Consider the following 22,127-nt stretch of genomic DNA (forward strand, 5'->3'; position numbering starts at 1 on the left):
AGCTCCCATAAAGAAGGACTAGAGGACACCAAAGGAAAGGAATGGGTAGAAGGCTTGAAACTAGTAAGAGAAAGTTGTTGTTCTTCCCAAAGCAAATAGTTAACCTGCGGAACTCCTTGCTGCAAGAGGCTGTGAAGGCTAGAACTAGAACACAGTTTAAAGGGACGTGAGATCAAGTCATGGAGGTTGGGTCCGTGGTGTGGTATTAGCCAGGGGGTAGGAGTGGTGTCCCTGCCCAAAGTTTGTGGAAGGCTGGAGAGGGATGGCACGAGACAAATGGCTTGGTCACTGTTTTCGGTCCATCCCCTCCAAGGTCCCTAGGGTTGGCCGCTGTCGGCAGACAGGCTACTGGGCTAGATGGACCTTTGGTCTGACCCAGGACGGCCATTGTAAGCTCAGGGCTCAGGGTCGGGGGGTCTCAGTGGACCCCCTTGATTTTCATGCACACCTGCTCCTGGGTGGCTAGGCGGGCAGCTCTCCTGCCCTAGACGGCCACTTTCCTGTGCCTAGTGCGGAGATCGTGGACGAGGTCCACGATGTCCGCACTAGCCCAGGAAGGTGCCCGCCTTGTGCAGTCCAGGGCAAGCTCCTGGGAGCTGCCAGCCTGGTCCCGGGAAGAGGGGGAGGGCTGGGGGGCATCGGGTGGGTGGCTCTGTGCCGTGCCAGGTGCAGGGTCTGCCGGCTGGGTACTGGCAGGCTTCCACCTGGTACGGGCACCGTAGCCAGCCCGTGCCCCTTTAAGGGGTCCGGGGCCGGGAGGGGGGCAGAAGAGTTTCCCTGGTGTTGGCCAGAGTGACCACCAGGGAAAGCTGGGGAGGGCTAGCCTCCCACTAGTTTGAATTAAGAGGCTACACACCCCTTAATTCGAACTAGCTAGTTCGAACTAGGCTTAATCCTCGTAAAATGAGGTTTTCCTAGTTCGAACTAAGCACTCCGCTAGTTCGATTCAAATTCGAACTAGCGGAGCGCTAGTGTAGCGCCTACGAATGTTAGTTCGAACTAACGGCCATTAGTTCGAACTAACATTGTAGTGTAGGAGAGCTTACCTGTGGAGAGCTTACCTGTGGGGCTGCACATTCAAGTTGCACACAGACCACAGCCCTTTGACAACATTGCTAACCACAAAAGGACTGGGAAGAGCAGGAAATCGTATTGCTAGATGGTCTGCAAGACTACTCTCTTTCAATTAGGAACTGGAATAGAAGCCTGGAAACCAAAATGTGATAGCTGATTGCCTTTCTCGCCTGCCTTTGTCTTCACCAGATGGTTCACTGGAGGATGAGGATCAAGTAGTTGCCCTTATTGCAAGCACTCTTACTGCAGTAACAAGAGAGCAATTCCAAGCTGCTTGTTTGGCATGTCCAATTCAACACAAGCTATGGGAATTTCTGACAAAGAGATGGCCCAGTAACCCTAAAAACCTTGACTCAGTTTTGCTGCCTTATCTTAGAATTCGGGATGAACTTTCTTTGATTGATGGCGGTGTGCTACGAGGTACACACTGGCTGTTTGTGCCAGGAGAATTACAGTCAAAACTCATACACCTGACACATGATGCTCACCAAGGAATTGTCAAAACCAAACAACGACTACGGGATCTGCAAACTGATGGACTCCCAAACTGAAGCAATCATAAAATTCTGTGTCACTTGCCAAATGCATGATAAGACAGCAGTAACATGTACCCCACCATTACAGCCTGTTCCTTTTCCTGATTCTGCATGGGAAAAAGTTACAACTGACATTTTAGAACCGTTTGATACTGCACCAATTGACTGACGTTATGCCATCACTTTCATAGACTATTTCAGTAAATGTCCTGAAGTAGCATTTACATTACGAATCTCTTCTGCTACAGTAAGTAAGTTCCTCTCTACTGTTGTTAGCAGGGATGGTAACCCCAAAGAACTGGTTTTGGATAATGGTAGTCAATTTACTTGCCTGTAATTTGAAACTTTTCTAGCAGAGGGGAACATTTTACATAGAAGATCATCGCTGTATTACCCTCAAGCCAATGGGGAAATCAAAAGGTTTAACAGAAGCTTAAAAGAGAGTTTGGAAACGGCTAAACTGGAAGGGCGCTCATGGATAACCTTCACTACTGATTTCTTGCAAGCATACAGGGCTACACGACATGCCGCAACACACAGATCACCCGCAGATTTACTGCATGGAAAACAGATGGGAATACTAAACTGAACATTGCTGTACTGTTAGGCTGTGTCTAGACTACATGCCTCTGTCGTCAGAGACATGTAGATTAGACACATAGGCAAAGGCAAATGAAGCCACGATTTAAATGATCACGGCTTCATTTCCATTTATATGGCTGCCGTGCTGAGCCGACAAACATCTGATCAGCTGTTTGTCTGCTCAGCGCGCTAGTCTGGACGCTCCCCTGCCGACATCAAAGCCCTTTGTCGGCAGCCCCGTTATTCCCCGTGGGACGAGGTTTACCGGGGCTGCCGACAAGTGGCTTTGATGTCGGGAGGGGAGCGTCCAGACTAGAGCGCTGAGCGGACAAACAGCTGATCAGCTGTTTGTCGGCTCGGCGCGGCAGCCATGTAAATGTAAATGAAGCCGCGATCATTTAAATCGCGGCTTCATTTGCCTTTGCCAAAACAACAAATCTACATAGCTCCGTCGACGGAGCCATGTAGTTTAGACGTACCCTTAAAGTCCAGACCTGATGCACCAAAAGAGGACGATGAGAGAAAACCGGTTGAACAGAAGCAAGCAAGTATAAGACTTTCACAGACAAACGGCAGGGTGCTAAGGAACCGAAGTTTGAGTGTGGTTCCTTCTTTAGAGTAAAGAAACCTAGCATTTTACACAGCGGGGACCATAAATTCACGTCTCCTCTTAAAATCATTGAGAAGAGGGGACCTTGCACCTATCGAACTTCTGATGGGCTGTGACGGACCGGGCCGTGTCTGGGCACAGCTGAGTGCGTCCGCTCAGGGCGAATTGCTCAAATCCGGGGTTCCTTACAGCACCCGACTGGCGACCTCTCCACACAGGCCACACACCAGTCCCACAGAGCACTTCAGCAGCCTGCCTGAAGCCTCCCGAGCAAAACCCCTCCGACACCCCAGCAATATCCGTGCCCCAGATGGCCCCGGGCCTATACACAGGTGGGGGGTCCTAGCACCCAATCCCACCTACCCCGAACAAGTTCTGTCCGGTTCCAAGAAACCAGCCACAGATCCCTGGTCAATTTACCCTCTGGACCTTACCCACAAATCACGCTGAGCCAATCCTTTAGAATCTATATCTAAAGGTTTATTATTACAAGAAAGAAAAGCCTGAGAGTAAGGTTATTAAAGTACAGTACGTTACATGCACCGAATCTCCCAGTCCTCGATGCAGGCTCTAGCAGAGATGTTGCAGCTGCTGGTTTAAAAGTTCTTATTGCACATCCTACGATCAGGATGGGTTCACAGGTCTTCCGGGCTCTTCAATCCCTGCAGTGCTGCCTCTGGGATGAAGTGCTGAGCTGAGAACAAAATGGCATCGACCACATGGCCTCTTTATACTCCTTCCTGGCCTCTTCTAGTATGTAGCAGGTCACCTGGTCCTCAGCCTCTCTGCTGGCAGCTCTTGGGTCTCCGCCCTCCTGCTTTAGGTGTGTCTTTGGGCCATCAAGGGCCATTGTTCCACAGGGCTTCACTACTCAGCCTGTCCATAGCCATGCTCAACCACATTCACAGAAATATTCAGCTTCCACACAGATTACAGATTCCTACCTACACACACAGACATTATACACTCACATAAATAGCGTACATAAGATCAACAAACAATAAGCTCCCATTCAATACCCCACATGGCTCCCCCCACACCAATTTCTGGGGCCAACACCCCCACCTAGGGGTGCAGCAGCGATCTGGCTGCTTCCTTCCAACTCAGTAATGTGACACCCCCAGCGCAAAATTGATGCAGGAAGTGATGCCAGTAACATCACTGAGGGCATCACAGGCCTCCCCCAACAAAATGGTGGCGTGCCTCAGTTTCCCTCCTTACACAGGAACTTCTGGCTGGAACCCTTTTTGTCCTGTAAGAAGTTCCAAGACCAGTTACAAGTGTTAACCACGAAATAGCAACATCACAATGTCCCCTTACATACCGTCTGTCGTTTGGTACATCTCCAGACAGATTACATGGTATTTTCATAAGCTCATGCACACTGTATACCGTTACAATTCTCTGCAACAATAATACATTGGTTACAAGAATTAACATCAGTAACAAGAACAATCCTATCTCAGGTGTATACTGAAATTCTCCGTCAGGCCCCTTCTCTGGCCCCACACCATTGCAGTTTTGGCCCTTCAGGTTTAAACTGCAAATCTTCTTGGCCAAAGCAAGTCCTGCCCCTCCCCCTTGTCCTCTGGGCTCCAGGCCTGAAACCTCTGGCCTGACCAAGACAAAGGGCTGGCTGGGCGTGACCCCCTGGCTCACAATGGCCCTGGAATTCTCCCCCTTCCCCCACTCAGTGGGGTAACAGCAGTGAGCTGTAGACTCCCAAGTCTCTCCTCTGTCCCTCTCTAACCTCTGTTTCCACATGGAACCAGATATCCACCTCCCTGATTGAGTATGAGTGTCCACCGTGTCCAGAGAGGGGAGCGTAACTGCCATCTCCTGCATCCTAGGGAGAGTGACCACACAGCTGTTCTGCTCTGCATACTTGGCTACACAGTCCTTCTCCTGAATCTGAGACACTAAGTTCCCACTCTCCTCACTCACCTGGGAAGAATCCTGTTCCAATTCTCTGGATGTTCCTGCCTCATCTGGAACAACCCTCAGTCCCTCTGAGACTTCTCCACCACCATCCACACTGGGTTCCCCTAAACCCAAGTCAGTGGAGTCACTGTTAACAGACAAGTTCTGTCTGCCAGGCACTGCAACAAGCGCCTCACACAAGAAGCTGCTGCCTTTTACAGGCAGAGCTTTCTCCTGAATGCCTTCTCCCAGCAAGGCCCTGTCACCTCCCTCAGTCACAGCAAACTGCTTGCCACAAGCACTGCCAGGACTCTCCTCCCTATGAGCTCCCTTAAGCAGCAGTTCACCCTTCCCTGCCTCTGCAGTAGCATTGCCCTGCTGAGCCCCAACCAATTCCTCCTGCAATTCCCTTACTCCCTGAGTCATCTCTGGCCCCTCAGGTGGATTCACTGACAATCCCCTCTCAGGCACACAGACAGACCCACAAGAGACAGGGTTAGAGGCATCTTCACTCCCTGTGCAGCTCTCTAGATGGCTGTAAACGTCCACACCATCATTAGGCACCAGAGTTAACACACCCTCATTCTCTCCTTGTGCCTGGGCTAAGGGGTCTCCTTGGTCCCACAGAGTCGCTCTGCCAGCAACACAGCAGTATCAGGCACAATATCAGGGTCACCACTGTCCGGTCTCTGGGGTTCTGGTAAAACACTGACTGACTCTACCTGAGTCACCTCATCCCTCTCCCCAGCAGACACAAACCTTGGGCCACCCCCTTCCTGGGCCTTTGCCATATCCAGACCCAACTCTGGGACAACAACACTGCTCTCAGCCAACACAGGCTGTGGGGCACCTTCCTCAGACACAGGAAGAAACTCTTCCCCACACACAGCCAGACAACCAGAGACAGCTTCTCCCTTGTCCCAACACCCCTGGCTAATCTCAGGCATACAGCTAGCCACTGGGACAGCTTCCTTTACTGCCCCACTGCTACTTCCACCAGCCAAATTGCCAGCTTGCACACACTGTGCTTCTTCACACAAATCAATTTCAGCTTGTGCAGGTTCAATTCCACAAACCTCACCAGCCACCAGCTCCTCAACTAAAACTTCACTCTGGCCAGCCACTCCAGGCTGCCCCAGAGAAACATTTCCCTGATTTCTGGGCTCTTCTTGCCCTGGTTCTGATTCCAGCCTCCCCTCTGAGGCATCAGACGGGCCCTCGCCCACAGGCTCACATGTAGAGACACTTTCCCCTTGGTTACAGGGAGACTGACCAGCTCCAGGAAACTTTCCATACCCACATGCACCCCCTTCCCAAACCTCCCTGTTAGCTACAGGTAACACAAAAGGTTTGCATTCATACATGCTTTGGGGTTAGGGTCTCACATCAGCTGGGTAAAATACGTCTGCCATCATATAAGCACACCGCATACCCACAGAGTTATACATTGAACCTTCAGGAGAATACAGTCTCTCTTGTTCTTTTAGTCTCTTAAGCTGGAGGTCAAGTCTAGCATTTTCCTCCTTGGCTAGGGCCATCTTCTTTGCATGCTCTGCTCTTCTCTCTGCATGTTCTGCTTTTCTCATCTCAAGTTCCCGATCCATCTCCTTCTGTCTCTTAGCAATTTCTTCATCCGCCTTCCGCCTTCTTTCAGCAGCCTCCTTGGCTTGCTTCTGCTCCTTTTCATCCACATCTCTGGTTAATAACAGCACTACCAGATCTAGTTTAGAGGCCCTTTTCCCAAAGGCAATGCCTCTCCCCAAGCACAAATCCTTCAGAGCACTTTTGCTCAGACTCTCATATAATTCCGGGATCATCGCAGCGGCTCTTTAATCAACCAAACTCTCAACACCAAAAATCAAATTTAGACAGCGTGGGGTCCTGATCCCAAAGCTCAATTGACCAAGATCTGTGGATCCTGCCGACTACGCCACTGTGACGGACCGGGCCGTGTCTGGGCACAGCTGAGGGCGTCCGCTCAGGGCGAATTGCTCAAATCCGGGGCTCCTTACAGCCCCCGACTGGCGACGTCTCCACACAGGCCAAAAACCAGTCTCACAGAGTGCTTCAGCTACCTGCCTGAAGCCTCCCGAGCAAAACCCCTCCGACACCCCAGCAATATCCATGCCCCAGATGGCCCCGGGCCTATACACAGGTGGGGGGTCCTAGCACCCAATCCCACCTACCCCGAACAAGTTCTGTCCGGTTCCAAGAAACCAGCCACAGATCCCTGGTCAATTTACCCTCTGGACCTTACCACAAATCACGCTGGGCCAATCCTTTAGAATCTATATCTAAAGGTTTATTATTACAAGAAAGAAAAGCCTGAGAGTAAGGTTATTAAAGTACAGTACGTTACATGCACCGAATCTCCCAGTCCTCGATGCAGGCTCTAGCAGAGATGTTGCAGCTGCTGGTTTAAAAGTTCTTATTGCACATCCTACGATCAGGATGGGTTCACAGGTCTTCCGGGCTCTTCAATCCCTGCAGTGCTGCCTCTGGGATGAAGTGCTGAGCTGAGAACAAAATGGCATCGACCACATGGCCTCTTTATACTCCTTCCTGGCCTCTTCTAGTATGTAGCAGGTCACCTGGTCCTCAGCCTCTCTGCTGGCAGCTCTTGGGTCTCCGCCCTCCTGCTTTAGGTGTGTCTTTGGGCCATCAAGGGCCATTGTCCCACAGGGCTTCACTACTCAGCCTGTCCATAGCCATGCTCAACCACATTCACAGGAATATTCAGCTTCCACACAGATTACAGATTCCTACCTACACACACAGACATTATACACTCACATAAATAGCGTACATAAGATCAACAAACAATAATCTCCCATTCAGTACCCCACATGGCTCCCCCCACACCAATTTCTGGGGCCAACACCCCCACCTAGGGGTGCAGCAGCGATCTGGCTGCTTCCCTCCAACTCAGTAATGTGACATGGGCGTGTATGGAATGCTTCTTATCTTGGACCTGCCTATGCACCAAGAGGAGATAAGGCCAACACCCAGGTCCTGTATCAGCGCCCGGGCTGCAGGTCCTGTATCAGCGCCAGGCAGGGGGACAGTGGACGGGACGCCGAGTTTCACTTTCCTTTCCACTCCCACCCCGCTCACTCTCCATTTCCTGACACTCCCGCCCCGGGAAGGGGCGTGGGGTGGCAGTAGACAGTCCAGACCACAGACAGGTTGCAGTGCCAAGAGAGGAGCCCTGGCACCGAGCTGTGCACAATGAGGTAGGGGCGCTGGGGGCGGTGCATCTCTGGGTCCTTTGCCTCTCCCAGCCCTAGCCGGGCTCACCCAGCTGGCACCCACTGCCTACCCCCCCCCAGCTGACCCCTGATGGCTAAAGGCCCCGTACCCCCCCCCGGCCGACCCCTGATGGCTAAAGGCCCCCTACCCCACCCCGCACCCTCTGGCTACCCCCCCCCCCGGCTGTCATTCCTGCCCTTTCCCCTCAGCCCCCAGGGCAGCCCCCCCCCCCCGATGTTTTGCACACAGACGTGTCTGGGGCGGGGATCTCCCCAGCCTGTCACCGCCCCCCCGCTGCCCTGCACCCTGGCTGGGGAGGACCCGGGGTCTCTCCGGCCCCGCAGCGCTGTGGCCCGGGGCGGGGCAGGGGAGGGGAGGAGGCGGCGGGAGCCCGGGATTCCTGTAACGCCCGGCCCGGAGCTGGAACCAGCTGCCCCCGCGCTCGGAGCCCCCAGCTGCCCGGGGGGCGGGGCCAAGCTTCCGAGGGGAGCAGCGGAGCGAGCCGGGCCCAGCCGGCGATGGGGGGGGCGGCGGAGCGGACACACCTGGGGAGGCGCCAGCCCCGGCCCGGGCGCCCGGACTCCTCAGCTGAGCGCGGGGACCGAGCAGAGAGGAAAGTGGGGGGGGAGTTGTGTGCCCAGCTAGACCCTGTGGGGGGACAGAAAAGGGCTGGGGGGGGAGAAGAGGCTCTGTAACTGGGCACAAGGGTGCAGAGTTGGGGTGTCTGTGTGTAGCCAGGCACAAGGGTGCAGAGTTGGGGTGTCTGTGTGTAGCCAGGCACAAGGGTGCGGGGGTGGGGTGTCTGTGTGTAGCCAGGCACAAGGGTGCGGGGGTGGGTTGTCTGTGTGTAGCCAGGCACAAGGGTGCGGGGGTGGGGTGTCTGTGTGTAGCCAGGCACAAGGGTGCAGAGTTGGGGTGTCTGTGTGTAGCCAGGCACAAGGGTGTGGGGTTGGGGTGTCTGTGTGTGTAGCCAGGCACAAGGGTGCGGGGGTGGGGTGTCTGTGTGTAGCCAGGCACAAGGGTGCGGGGGTGGGGTGTCTGTGTGTAGCCAGGCACAAGGGTGCAGAGTTGGGGTGTCTGTGTGTAGCCAGGCACAAGGGTGCGGGGGTGGGGTGTCTGTGTGTAGCCAGGCACAAGGGTGCGGGGGTGGGTTGTCTGTGTGTAGCCAGGCACAAGGGTGCGGGGGTGGGGTGTCTGTGTGTAGCCAGGCACAAGGGTGCAGAGTTGGGGTGTCTGTGTGTAGCCAGGCACAAGGGTGTGGGGTTGGGGTGTCTGTGTGTGTAGCCAGGCACAAGGGTGCGGGGGTGGGGTGTCTGTGTGTAGCCAGGCACAAGGGTGCGGGGGTGGGGTGTCTGTGTGTAGCCAGGCACAACGGTACGGGGGTGGGGTGTCTGTGTGTAGCCAGGCACAAGGGTGCAGAGTTGGGGTGTCTGTGTGTAGCCAGGCACAAGTGTGCGGGAGTGGGGTGTCTGTGTGTGTAGCCAGGCACAACGGTACGGGGGTGGGGTGTCTGTGTGTAGCCAGGCACAAGGGTGCAGAGTTGGGGTGTCTGTGTGTAGCCAGGCACAAGTGTGCGGGGGTGGGGTGTCTGTGTGTGTAGCCAGGCACAAGGGTGCGGGGGTGGGGTGTCTGTGTGTAGCCAGGCACAAGGGTGCGGGGGTGGGGTGTCTGTGTGTAGCCAGGCACAACGGTACGGGGGTGGGGTGTCTGTGTGTAGCCAGGCACAAGGGTGCAGAGTTGGGGTGTCTGTGTGTAGCCAGGCACAAGTGTGCGGGAGTGGGGTGTCTGTGTGTGAAGCCAGGCACAAGGGTGCGGGGGTGGGGTGTCTGTGTGTAGCCAGGCACAAGGGTGCGGGGGAGGGGTGTCTGTGTGTAGCCAGGCACAAGGGTGCGGGGGTGGGGTGTCTGTGTGTGTAGCCAGGCACACGGGTGCGGGGGTGGGGTGTCTGTGTGTGTAGCCAGGCACAAGGGTGCGGGGGAGGGGTGTCTGTGTGTAGCCAGGCACAAGGGTGCGGGGCAGGGGTGTCTGTGTGTGTAGCCAGGCACAAGGGTGCGGGGGTGGGGTGTCTGTGTGTGTAGCCAGGCACACGGGTGCGGGGTTGGGGTGTCTGTGTGTAGCCAGGCACAAGAGTGCGGGGGTGGGGTGTCTGTGTGTAGCCAGGCACAAGGGTGCGGGGTTGGGGTGTCTGTGTGTAGCCAGGCACAAGTGTGCGGGGGTGGGGTGTCTGTGTGTAGCCAGTCACAAAGGTGCGGGGGTTGCTGTCTATGTGTGTAGCCAGGCACAAGGGTGCAGAGTTGGGGTGTCTGTGTGTGGCCAGCCACAAGTGTGTGGGGTTGGGCTGTCTGTCTGTAGCCAGGCACAAAGGTGCGGGGGTGGGGTGTCTGTGTGTAGCCAGGCACAAGTGTGCGGGGGTGGGGTGTCTGTGTGTGTAGCCAGGCACAAAGGTGCAGGGGTGGGGTGTCTGTATCTGTAGCCAGGCACAAGGGTGCGGGGTTGGGGTGTCTGTGTGTGTAGCCAGGCACAAAGATGTGGGGGTGGGGTGTCTGTGTGTAGCCAGGCACAGAGGTGCGGGGTGGGGTGTCTGTGTGTAGCCAGGCACAAGTGTGCGGGGGTGGGGTGTCTGTGTGTAGCCAGGCACAAGTGTGTGGGGTTGGGGTGTCTGTGTGTAGCCAGGCACAAGGGTGCAGAGTTGGGGTGTCTGTGTGTACCCAGGCACAAAGGTGCGGGGGTGGGGTGTCTGTGTGTAGCCAGGCACAAGGGTGCGGGGTTGGACCCCTCATAGAATCCGAGGGCTGGAAGAGACCTCAGGAGCCCATCTATCCAGCCCCCTGCTCTAGGCAGGACCAATCCCAACGAAATCAACGCAGCCAGGTCGCTGTCAAGCTGAGACTTAAACACCTCTAGGGATGGAGATTCCACCCCCGCCCTAGGGAACCCAGCCCAGCGCCTCCCCACCCGCCTAGGGAAATCGTTTTTCCTAATATCCAACCTAGATCTCTTCCACTGTAGCTTGAGACCATTGCTCCTCCTTCTGCCATCTGTTGCTACTGTGAACAGCCCCTCTCTATCCTCTCTGGAATCCCAATCCAGGCTCCTCCCTTGTTCCTCGTTCCTCCTTGTCTTTCTTCCCGGTATCTGACTTCCTCACTTACCTCAGGGTTTTGGTCACCGTCCCCTGACAAACCTACTTTAAAGCCCTCCTCACTAGGTTTGCAATCCTGCCCGCGAAGATGCTCCTTCCTCTCTTGGTTAGGTGGATCCCGTCTCTTTCTAACAATCCTCATGCCTGGAACAGAGTCCCGTGATCGAAGAAACCAAAGCCCTCTCTGCGTCACCACCTGCGCAACCACGCATTTGCCTATTTCCAATCATCCGGGATCTCTCCCGATCTCCACGAGTTTTCAGATAATGGCCAAAGGCTCCACAATGACATTTGCCAGCTCCCTCAGTAACCTCGGATGCATTAAATCCGGGCCCATGGATTTGTGTATGTTTAGCTTTTCTAAATAGTTCCTAACTTGTTCTTTCCCCACCAAGGGCTGCCCACCTCCTTCCCATACTGCGTTGCCTAGTGCATTTGTCTGGGAGCTGACCTTGTCCATGAAGACAGGCAAAGAAAGCATCGAGTACTTCAGTTTTTCCTACATCATCTGTCACTAGGTTACCTCTCTCCTCCAGTAAGGGCCCCACGCCCTCTCTGATCACCTTCTTATTGCTAACAGGCCTGTAGAAACCTTTCTTATTATCCTTCACATCCCTTGCTAGCTGCAATTCCAATTGCGCTTTTGCCTTCCTGATAACTCCCCTGCATTCTCGAGCTATATATTTATACTCCTCCCTAGTCATCTGCCCAAGTTTCCACTTCTTGTAAGCTTCCTTTTTGTGTTTGAGTTCACCAAGGATTTCCCCGGTAAGCCAATCTAGTTGCCTATCATATTTGCTTTTCTTGATGCACATCGGGATGGTTTCTTCCTGTGCCTTCAATAAGATTTCTTTAAAATACTGCCAGCTCTCCTGGACTCCTTTCCCCTTCATGTTAGCATCCCATGGGATCTTGCCCATCAGGTCTCTGAGGGAATCAAAGTCTGTTTTTCTGAAGTCCAGGGTATGTATTTTGCTACTCCACTTTCTTCCTTTGGTCAGGATCTTGAAATCTACCATCTCATGATCACTGCTTCCCCAGTTGTCACCCACCTCTACTTCCCCTACTAGTTCCTCCCTGTTTGTGAGCAGAAGATCAAGCTGCGCACGGCCCCTGGTCGGATCCTTCAGCACTTGTACCAAGAAGTTATCCCCAACATTCTCCAAAAACTTCCTGGATTGTCTGCGTCCTGCTGTATTGGCCTCCCAACAGATGTCAGGGGGATTGAAGTCCCCCATGAGAACCAGGGCCTGTGATATGGAAGCTTCTCTCAGTTGTCTGAAGAAAGCCTCATCTACCTCCTCAACCTGATCTGGTCTATTGCAGACACCGACCACAACATCACCCCTGTTGCTTCCACCTCTAAACTTAACCCATAGACTCTCAACAGGCTTTTCTCCCTCTAAATACTGGAGCTCCGAGCAATCCTACTGCTCTCTTAGGGTACATCTAGACTACAGGGTTTTGTCGACAGAATTTTTGTCGACAGATACTGTCGACAAAACTTCTGTCGACATAGAGCGTCTAGACACATTCAGTTCTGTCGACAAAGCAAGCTGCTTTGTCGACAAAACCCTGTAGTCTAGACGCAACCCTACAGGAAATAACACCTTCTGTCGACAGAACTCTGTCGACAGAAGGTGTTATGCCTCGTAAAATGAGGTTTACCAGCGTCGACAAAACTGCTGAGTTCTGTCGACGTTATGTCGACAGAACTCAGCAGTAGTGTAGACGCAGGTATAGTTTTGTCGACAAAAGTCCACTTTTGTCGACAAAACTCAGTAGTCTAGACACACCCTTACATACAGAGCAACTCCTCCTCCTCTTCTCCCGGCCTGTTCTTCCTGAACAGTTTATACCCTTCCATGGCAGTGCTCCAGTCATGCGAGTCATCCCACCAAGCCTCCATTATTCATTTTTTGACTGGGCCAAGGTTTCTAATTCTTCCTGTTTGTTTCCCAGGCTTCTTGCATGGGTGTACAGACACCTTCGATAACCAGTTGATTGACCTATCTTCTCCATCCCAATCCGGGCTCCTCCCTTGTTCCTCGTTCCTCCTTGTCTTTCTTCCCGGTATCTGACTTCCTCACTTACCTCAGGGTTTTGGTCACCGTCCCCTGACAAACCTACTTTAAAGCCCTCCTCACTAGGTTTGCAATCCTGCCCGCGAAGATGCTCCTTCCTCTCTTGGTTGGGTGGATCCCGTCTCTTTCTAACAATCCCCATGCCCGGAACAGAGTCCCCTGATCGAAGAAACCAAAGCCCTCTCTGCGTCACCACCTGCGCAACCACGCATTGACTTCCTCAATTCGACGATCCCTACATGGATCTTTTCCTTCACTAAGGAGGATGGACGAGAACATCACTTGCGCTTCAGATTCCTTGATCCTTCTACCCAGCGCTACATAACCTGCTGTGACCTGCTCAAGGTCGTTCTTGGCCGTATCGTTAGTTCCTCCCTTTCCCCTGCCTATCCTTGGGCAACCTGGACTCTTCTGTACCCACGTGACCAGTCGCACCTATTATCCAAGCCGGGGTGATGCCATAAGAATGTAAGAACGGCCGTACTGGGTCAGACCGAAGGTCCTTCTAGCCCAGTATCCTGTCTGCCGACAGTGGCCAGCACCAGGTGCCCCAGAGAGGGTGGACCGAAGACAATGATCAAGCGATTTGTCTCCTGCCATCCCTCTCCAGCCTCTGACAGACAGAGGCCAAGGACACCATTTTATCCCCTGGCTAATAGCCTTGTATGGACCTCACCGCCATGCCAGCGAGGCCGCAGCTGGGTTTGTTTAGCAGCCTTCCACATCCTTCCTGCGTCTTCCCCACGATACACGCAACTAAGACGCTGATTCGATTTTGCCCCCCGCTTCTGTCTTGTCTCCGTGGTCCCTGCTATTACAGCCCCTGCTCCCACCAGCTTGTGACCTGGCCTCCAGCTCTCCGTGTTTATGACGTACCTGGGGGCTCTGGTCACCCGCCCCCACCAAACCCAGTTTAAAGCCTCCTCGCTTGACACACAAGCCAAAATGAACCTCCAGGTCACAGCTCCCGCTAAGGTGGGCCCCTGCGCCACCGCGCACAAAACATTCTTCCCCCACCACCTCCACTTGTACAGCAGCTGGGTGCTCCGGCAGGAGGGGACAGCTGAGACGGTGTGGTGAGGGATCCGCTGAGGTAGGGGGGCTGGGACCTGCCATGACTGGTGGCGGGGGCCTCCACGAGGGCGGGAAGGGGCTGGGGGCTGTTCTGGCGGCTGGGGCCGGGAACAGGACCTGCCACATGGTGGGAGGCAGGGTGGAGTTTCTGCACTGCTGGCCGGGAACGTCTCTGTGTGAAAAACTTGGGTGCCACGGTGGCAAACGTCCAAACCAGCGCCCATGACCTCAATATTGGTGCACAAGCCAAAACGCACTGTGCTCCTGGCTGGAAAATCTTAGAAGGAACCCTGTTCCTGGGGTACATTTTGGCTTTGATGAACATGCATCTGATATTACAGAGTGTCAGATATTCTAGCTTCAGCCCTAACGGCGAATGGCACAACCAACCGAGGTACAGCCAAAAAACGTGCAATGTTCCCATCTCCAGCTCTGGGGTGGAGGGGCATTGAAACCAGTCACTTCACTGTCACCCTTGTAAGCGGTTCCTTCCCCAGGAGAAATTCTCCCGACTACCCGCGCGGAGCTCACCACACACTGCCTGGGCTGCAGGGAGTCGGGTCGCTTTGCAGGGGGGCTTTGTGGGACACAGGAAGTGCTAAGTGGATTCCACAGAGGTTGGGGGAAGCCCATCCACAAAGGCCCCACGCCCGGCGGAGGGGGCATCAGACACGGCCCTCCAAGCTCCGCACCAGGTCTGCACTTTGCAATTGGCTCTTAAGCAGACAGAGACCTCGTCCCTCCCTGGTCCCCACCCCACGACCTTAGTGTGCTGGGGAAATTCATTCATTCAACGGTGTCTGGTTCCCCCTCTCTCTGCAGCTCCCTGCCGCTGAAGGAGAAGCTGCAGGCCCTCCAGTGCCAATTCACCTGGGACTTTGAAATCAGGGACAAGGTGGACGCAGCTCACATCCTCCATACGGTGGCTCTGAGGATTGGCCACACTCCCTACCCGAACCAGGCCGCCTACCTGGCCCTGCAGGCTTATCTCTGCCACCTGCAAGGGCGATATGAGGACGCTCTGCAAAGCCTTAAGAAAGCTGAAGAGTTCCTGGCCAGAGATCACCCAGGTAACGTCCCCCGCCAGGCCCTGGTCATTTACGGGAACTACGCCTGGATCTACTATCACCTGGCCCATTACGACGTGGTGGAGCGTTACCTGGACAAGGTGAGCCAGATCTGCCGCTCCCTGAACAGCCGCTCGCCATACGCAGCTCTGATCCCTGAGGTCCATGCACACAAAGGCTGGTCTCTCCTGGCAACCGGCTTCCGCCACGGCCTACAGGCCACAAAGTGTTTCCAAAGGGCATTGGCAGAAGACGAAGCCAATGGGGAATTTCTTGCTGGGTCGGCAATCGCAGCCTTCGCCTCCTGGACCCACTCACGTGATTTTCAATATAAGTTAGAAGCCAAAAAGAAGTTCAGCGCCATTATCCAGGAAGAGCCGCAAAACTATGAAGCTAAAATGTATTTAGCCAAGATCCTTGAGACGTGGGATAGACCCCAGGGAGAAGCCCTGGTCGAAGATGTTGTTCGGAATAGCCGGGACCCCGAGGTCCTGAGAAATGCAGCCAAGTTCTTTCAAGCTGAGTTCCCAGAAAAAGCAATTGCTATTCTAGAGCGAGCAATCTCTCGGGACCCCACTTATCACCTCCCTCACTATGACCTGGGTCGGTGCTACAAACAACAACTGGCGGCGGCCGAGACGGACAGGAGAGAAGAAATCGTAGCAGCGGGTACGGAGGCCTTCAAGATGGCTGTGCAGAAAGATCCCGCCTCTGTGTTTGCAAAGCTGGCGCTAGCTGAAATGTACGGAGAAAAGACACCTGAGTACCAAGAGGAGATTTACCTCAACCTCATGAGCGAGGTGTCCACCCTCAGCAAGAGGTGCCAGCAGGCCGTCTACCTTGGCTTTGGGGACTTCCTCTTCTACACACGGAAGTCCCTGCCCGAGGCAGCTGAGAAGTACAAAGCCGGTTTTGCCATCGCAGGCAGCATCTGGGAGAAAGAAACACTGAGAAGAAGGCTGCAAGAGGTGGCAGACGAATTCCAGCAGCGCTCCCAGACCACCGAGGCTGCAGCCATACAGCATGTCCTGGAACGGAACACAAGTCCCAACTACAAGAAGTGCTCCACTCGTGGCCGGAGCTGGAGACTGGAGAGGCAGTGAAAATGGGGGAATCCACCAGCAGCGCGGGACTCCTGCATTTGGAGAGGCCCCCTCACACTGCCTCCTGCTCCTCTCCAAGGCCCCACCCTGCTCAGCCTCCTCCCCAGGGCCCCACCCACACTGCCCCCTGCCCCACCCCAAGGCCCCACCCCCGCTCATCCTCCTCCCCGGGGCCCCACCCACACTGCCCCCTGCTCCGACCCAAGCTCTGCTCCCTCCCTCCCCGCCCTGCCATTCTGACCTGTCTGCCTACTCCCCCCTCCCTGTCACTCAGGCCTCAGGGTGGTCCTTGGGGGAGGGGCAGTGCAGGGGAGGCTGTGGGGGGAGAGAAGGAGCCAGTCGGGCCTCGGTGGCAGAGCACGGAGGGTCCACCGCCCGGGCACCCTTCCAGCAGTAGCAGCCTTGGGACCCTCCCCCACCCCAGTGTGTTCCCTCTGCAACACATCTCCCTGTGCACCCCGGTGAGATCTGCCTCTGGCTTTGTGCACCCTGCCTGCAGCCAGTAACGCGGACAGTTCCCTCACTGATGCAGTACACACACCCCCACTCACATTCCCAGATAGACACACACTCATACTCATTCACACACACACACACACATACACAGACTGACACATGCACATACACAGACTGACACACACACACAGACTATTTCCAAATAGATTCGAAATAAGCTACGCAATTTGCATATCTTATTTCTAGTTTCGAGTACTGTGGTCCTTGGGGGAGAGGGCAGTGCAGGAGAAGCCATGGGGGGAGACGAGGAGCCAGAGTCGGACTGCAACACATCTCCCTGTGCACACACTCACAATCACACTCATACTCACACTCACACACGAACACACGAACACAGACCCACACACATAAGCAATTTCGAAATACTTTCAAAACAAGCTACATAATTTGCGTTTCTTATTCTGAGTTTCGGGTTTCAGGTGCTGTGTAGACGCACCCCAACAGAGCTACTGATTAGAAGTGTATAAGAGTCCTTAGCGCCTGTCATAACCAGGAGAATTGACCAGCAGCCTCATGGCTAAGGGGCATACCTAGCCAGGTCTATGGTCAGCCGATAGTAATGCAGGAGGGATTTCAAACTGGAACAAAGGAAGTTTTATCTTTTCCCTCCTTTGTCTGAGTCAGAACAGTTTCTCCAGGTACTAAGGGAGACAGAAAGACACTTCTGTCCCCAAGAAGGACTTCTTACATGTGTATGTAAGGAAAAGTTTAGCTAGTCCGTCAGGTTTTATTGTATTCTGGTTTGGGAATTTGGAACTGAGGTCTGTGCTATTAACCATGTTTTTTTCTTTGTTTAACAGTGTTTTTCCTCTTTTGCAATGAAGCTTCCAAACCCAGAGAATTTTGTCTGAGTGTATCAATTTGGTGGCTCTTACCATCTTGCCACCTCAACTATGCTCGCAATTGCAGTTTTGTTTTGATAATAAAAGCTTGTTTTCTCTTGTCTAATTAATCGGTATCGGTTCATTTTTGTGTCCTGGGAAGTCTGTCTGCCTAAGGAGTCAGCTTCCACAGACGGCAGCTTGTTTTCTCTTTTCTTTTTTCAAGCTCTTTGGGGGAAAGGAGCTTGAGGTGCCCTTGAGGTTTTAGGGAGGAAGTTTTCCCAAGTGGTCTCTTCCCTGGTTTGCTGGGAGCCCCCAAGTGTTGCGTGGAACAGCTGTAGCCCCTCAGCTCTTTGCTGTAGCTTGGCCCTGGTGCCCCCTTGGTGTGCTTGGTCTGCGCTGCCCCAGCTTCCAGCTCCTCTCCCCTTAGCTCTGCCCCACTGAGGCCCAGCCTTGGGCCCTTGACTCTCTCACTGGCCTGTCCACCCTGTCGACGTCCAGCGTTGGCATCTCCCCGCTGGCTCTGCGAGCCGGGTCCTTCTTTCCCTTTGGCCCTCTCCCCTTCATGGACTCTGTGTGGCTGTAGCTGTCAGCTGGGGCCCAGTGCCTGTACCCGTCTGGATACGGGCCAGCGCTATTCCAGCTGCACGTACCAGCGGAGCCTCCATTCGGATAACGTCAGGTCCCCTTCGAGTGCTGCTTGTGTAACCACCACCAGGCGGATTTGAACCTGGGATCTCTGAAGCTGAGTGTAGGCGCCTCTACCCTCTGAGCTAAAAGCCAGCTGGCTCCCAGCCCCTGCTGTAGACGTCTCTTGATCTTAACTGTTGCTGTGGTCTAGGTACCAGTTGCATTGCTCAGCAACCACACTAGGTGTGTGGGTTACATATGGACCCAGAGGAGGAGCCGGGACCGAGCCATTTGTCCCCCTGAGGGCTACGGGGCCTGAGGAGCCTGCATGTCGCTCCCCCTTCCACCGGGGCGCCCCCTCATTGAATGGGCGAAGGGGGGTTCGCTCAGACTGTACCTGACTGCGGGGCTGGTGGGGAGAAGCCAGCGCCCTCTGCTGACAGCCTGAGAGAACTCCAGCGCCTGGCCCGTTCCTGCCTCCCGCCCAGTCCCTAAAACCAGCCAGCCTGGGGTTGGCCTTTGGGCTATGGGGCAGGAATCAATCCCCCTCCCTCCTGCCCCCAGCGATCTGTGACAACCAGCCTTTCCTCTCTCGTCCGGCCCACCCCTCTCCTCCTGCTCCCATCTCCACACGGACCCGGGATCCCCCCAGCCAGGACGGAGTGAGCTGTTGTGGAAGCGTCAGGGCCCTCCAGCGCCGGGAGCCTGAGCCCGCAGAGCTTCAAGGCTCCATCCAGCTCAGCCTGGGACCTGCCCCCCCATGGCTAGCAGCTGCACCTGGCTAAGGCTGGCCCCTGGCCATGGGGCGGGGGGTATGCGAGGCAGGAGGAGGCTTTGCCTTCCCAAACCGCCAGCCTGGCCCCGCCCAGACTCCACCCCCAGAGCATCTACTGTCACCGTACCAGGGCAGAGCGTTACTGCCCCAAAGCGCCTGCCCTCCCCATGCTCCTGGCCCAGGGAAGCTGCAACTACCCGCTGCCCACCCGCCCTAAAGTACTGGGTGGGGGGCTCACATGGGTCTGGGTCCTGAGCGAAAGGGCGGGGCTGGGGGCTTGCCTCCCCCACCCCTCCTTAACCCACCGCTCATGCCCACGGCTGTAGCCAGAGAGGCCCGGAGCAGACACAGAAAGTGGATTTCACTGCAAGGTCAGTGCTACGAAAGGGACGTCCGGGGGGGGGGGAGGGCAGGAAAGAGGAAGCCAGTCAGGCTAACGGGGGGAGAAGAGCCCAGCTGGCTGGGGACCATGGCCGAGGCAGAAGGGACACAAGCATGGGGAGGGGGGGTGGTGCCCATGCACCAGACTAGCGGGCAGCTGGGACCGGAAAGAGAAAGGCAGGAGACTCGCAGGGGCTCAGTGCTCACCCGGGGGAATCGGGGTTTGCAAGATGTGGCGTAGTGGGGGCGTGCTGTCTGCTCTGTGACCCGGTGTGGTGTGGTGGTGCCTTGCTGGTGGATGGGCTTGGGCAGTGGGCTGTGGGTGACCCCCACTGGCTGCCGTTTGTAGCACGGCCCAGCAGGACAGCGGATGAGTCACTAGGCAAGGATCTCCCTACCTGTCCGACGAGTTGCCTCCCAGGGAGAGAGACAAAGCGGGGTCCAACCCCTGGCTGGGGGCAGGGCTGGAAGAGAGTTTAGTTTCTGTCTGGGAAGCAGGGGAGAAGGAACTAGGGAGGGGGCTGGGATTGCAGGGTCCAGCCACCCCCCATCTCAAACGGGGGGCCCTGAGGTCTCCAAGCCCCAGTTCCTGTAACCAGATTGCATCTGCCCTGTGCTGTACCCTGGAGAAGCAATACACTCCCTCAATCCTGCTGGCTGGAGGAGTCTGTTCGTGCCACTGTGGGCGTGCAGGAGAGGGGAAACCCCAACGCGCCGTCACACAAGAGGCTGGCCCAGAGGGCAGGATGGGGCTGAGAGGGATCTGTCAGAACGGACCAGTGTTACCTACCAGCTCTGTGCTCTTGGGGAACCAGGGAGTGACACTCAGGGAAAACCATCCCCCTCCCCCAGGTCTCTGCTTGAATCAGAGGCAAAGCCATGAAAAGGCCGGGGGAGACCCAGCTAACCCCTCCAGACAAGGGGAGTAGAATTAAGGAGACGCCCCGGCCTCATGTACATTGACGCTAGAACAGAGAGACATCCCCATTGGCATACAGCATGGGGACCAGCTCTTCCAAAGCAGGAACCGCACTGAACTATGGGATACCGAAAGCAGAGACGCACGGCCTGATGGGAAATCTCGGCTCCAGATGCTAATGAACCCAGGCCTGCTCACCCCCAAATTAGTCATTGTCTGACCAGTTCTAGTAACGATCCTATTGACATCCAAATCCTGAAACTGCCTAGTGGCTTTGTGAGCTCGTTCAAGGAACATCCCCCCTAGCCAGGGGTGATCAGTCTCTATTGTCTCACCTCTGTTAGCCCCTAAAGAAATTCAGTGTCTGCTCCAACTATTGTCCTGTCCCTGTACAAACTCCGACCCTTGCCCCAAGAACAACTGTTCTGATACCTGGATTCAGTTCCATTGAGACTTCTTCATCTCCTGTCTGATCGTGCGGGGGGCTCTGCTCTGCTGGTCTCCTGCCCTCTGGACCCCCGGCTCCCATCAGCATCTGGGAACCCCGCTCAGTGCAAGTGTAACCCACACACCTGATGTGGTTACCATGCAGTGGCACCTAGACCACAGCAAGAGCTAAGATCAAGAGACCTCTACAGGACGAGGTAGGAGGCAGCTGGCTTTTAGCTCAGAGGGTAAAGCAGTGCTCCCCAACCAGTAGAGGCTGCTGGGTGCCAGGGGGCGTGGACGTTCGCCTGCCGGGCGCCAGAGGGCGGGGACACTTGCGCCCGGGGGCAGACCCCCCCCATAGCCGCGTGCTCGGGGTTGGGCCCCCCCCATGTGCTGCGGGCCCAGGGCCGGCGCTGCCGGGGCTGGCACTTACCATGCACCCGGGGCCGGCTCTGGCACCATGCATGCACCGTGTGCCGTGCTGATCAGAAGCACATGGGAGCTTCATAGGGCAGGGGTGGGCAATAATTTTTGAAGGGAGCCACTTCACAAGTTTCGGAATTAGCCGTGGGCCGAGCTGGAAGGGGTGGGGCCTCAGGTGGAAGGGGTGGGGCTTCAGCAGAAGGGGCGTGGCCTCAGCAGAAGGGCAGGGCCTCGGTGGAAGGGGTGGGGCCTTGGTGGAAGGGGCGGGGCCTTAGGTGGAAGGGGCAGGTTGGAGAGCTACCCTACCTGGAGTATACTTGGCCTGGGGTCCCTACCCCCTGACTTCTGGCCAATGGAAGGGACCTGGAGCAGAGGGGAGGGTGTGGGGGCGAGTCTCCTCCCAGAGCTGTCTGGGGTGGAGGGTTAGATTTCACATGGCAGGGCTGGCAGCTCCAGGCAACGGGCCAGTGGACCCCAGAGCTGTGAGCCCCTGCAATGGCTTCTCTTTAAAGGGCTTGCGCCTGCCGGGCGGCTGTCAGGCTACCCGCGAGCCCTGTGACTAGAAGCAGTTGAAAGGACTCTGGCTCCCAGCCACACGCTGGCGGCGCGGGGAGCTGGAGAGTTACGAGTGTGTCGCTCACATTAGCCGGGTGGCCAAGTCGGCGAAGCGCGAGGGAGGCGCCAGGCTGGGTTTGGCCGGGACTGACGTTCGGGTCTGACAGTGACAGGACGAACCCGGCGGAAACAGGCCTGCTTCTGTAATGGCGCTTTTGTATTAGGGTCAGTGGGTTT

At 55.6% G+C, this 22,127-nt stretch overlaps 1 protein-coding gene across 1 annotated transcript; it reads left to right on the forward strand.

The window, feature by feature from the left end:
- The first annotated feature begins 7,767 nt into the window (after nt 1-7,767).
- On the forward strand, nt 7,768-18,038 carry LOC142827957 (interferon-induced protein with tetratricopeptide repeats 5-like). The gene is made up of 2 exons (XM_089777906.1): nt 7,768-7,955; nt 15,094-18,038. The coding sequence occupies exons 1-2, from the start codon at nt 7,951-7,953 to the stop codon at nt 16,439-16,441; spliced, it is 1,353 nt and encodes a 450-aa protein (XP_089634032.1). The 5' UTR covers nt 7,768-7,950; the 3' UTR covers nt 16,442-18,038.
- The last annotated feature ends 4,089 nt before the right edge of the window (nt 18,039-22,127 follow it).

Source organism: Pelodiscus sinensis, chromosome 1 (assembly GCF_052426305.1).
Source record: "Pelodiscus sinensis isolate ZL-2025 chromosome 1, ASM5242630v1, whole genome shotgun sequence".
NCBI lineage: Eukaryota > Metazoa > Chordata > Testudines > Trionychidae > Pelodiscus > Pelodiscus sinensis.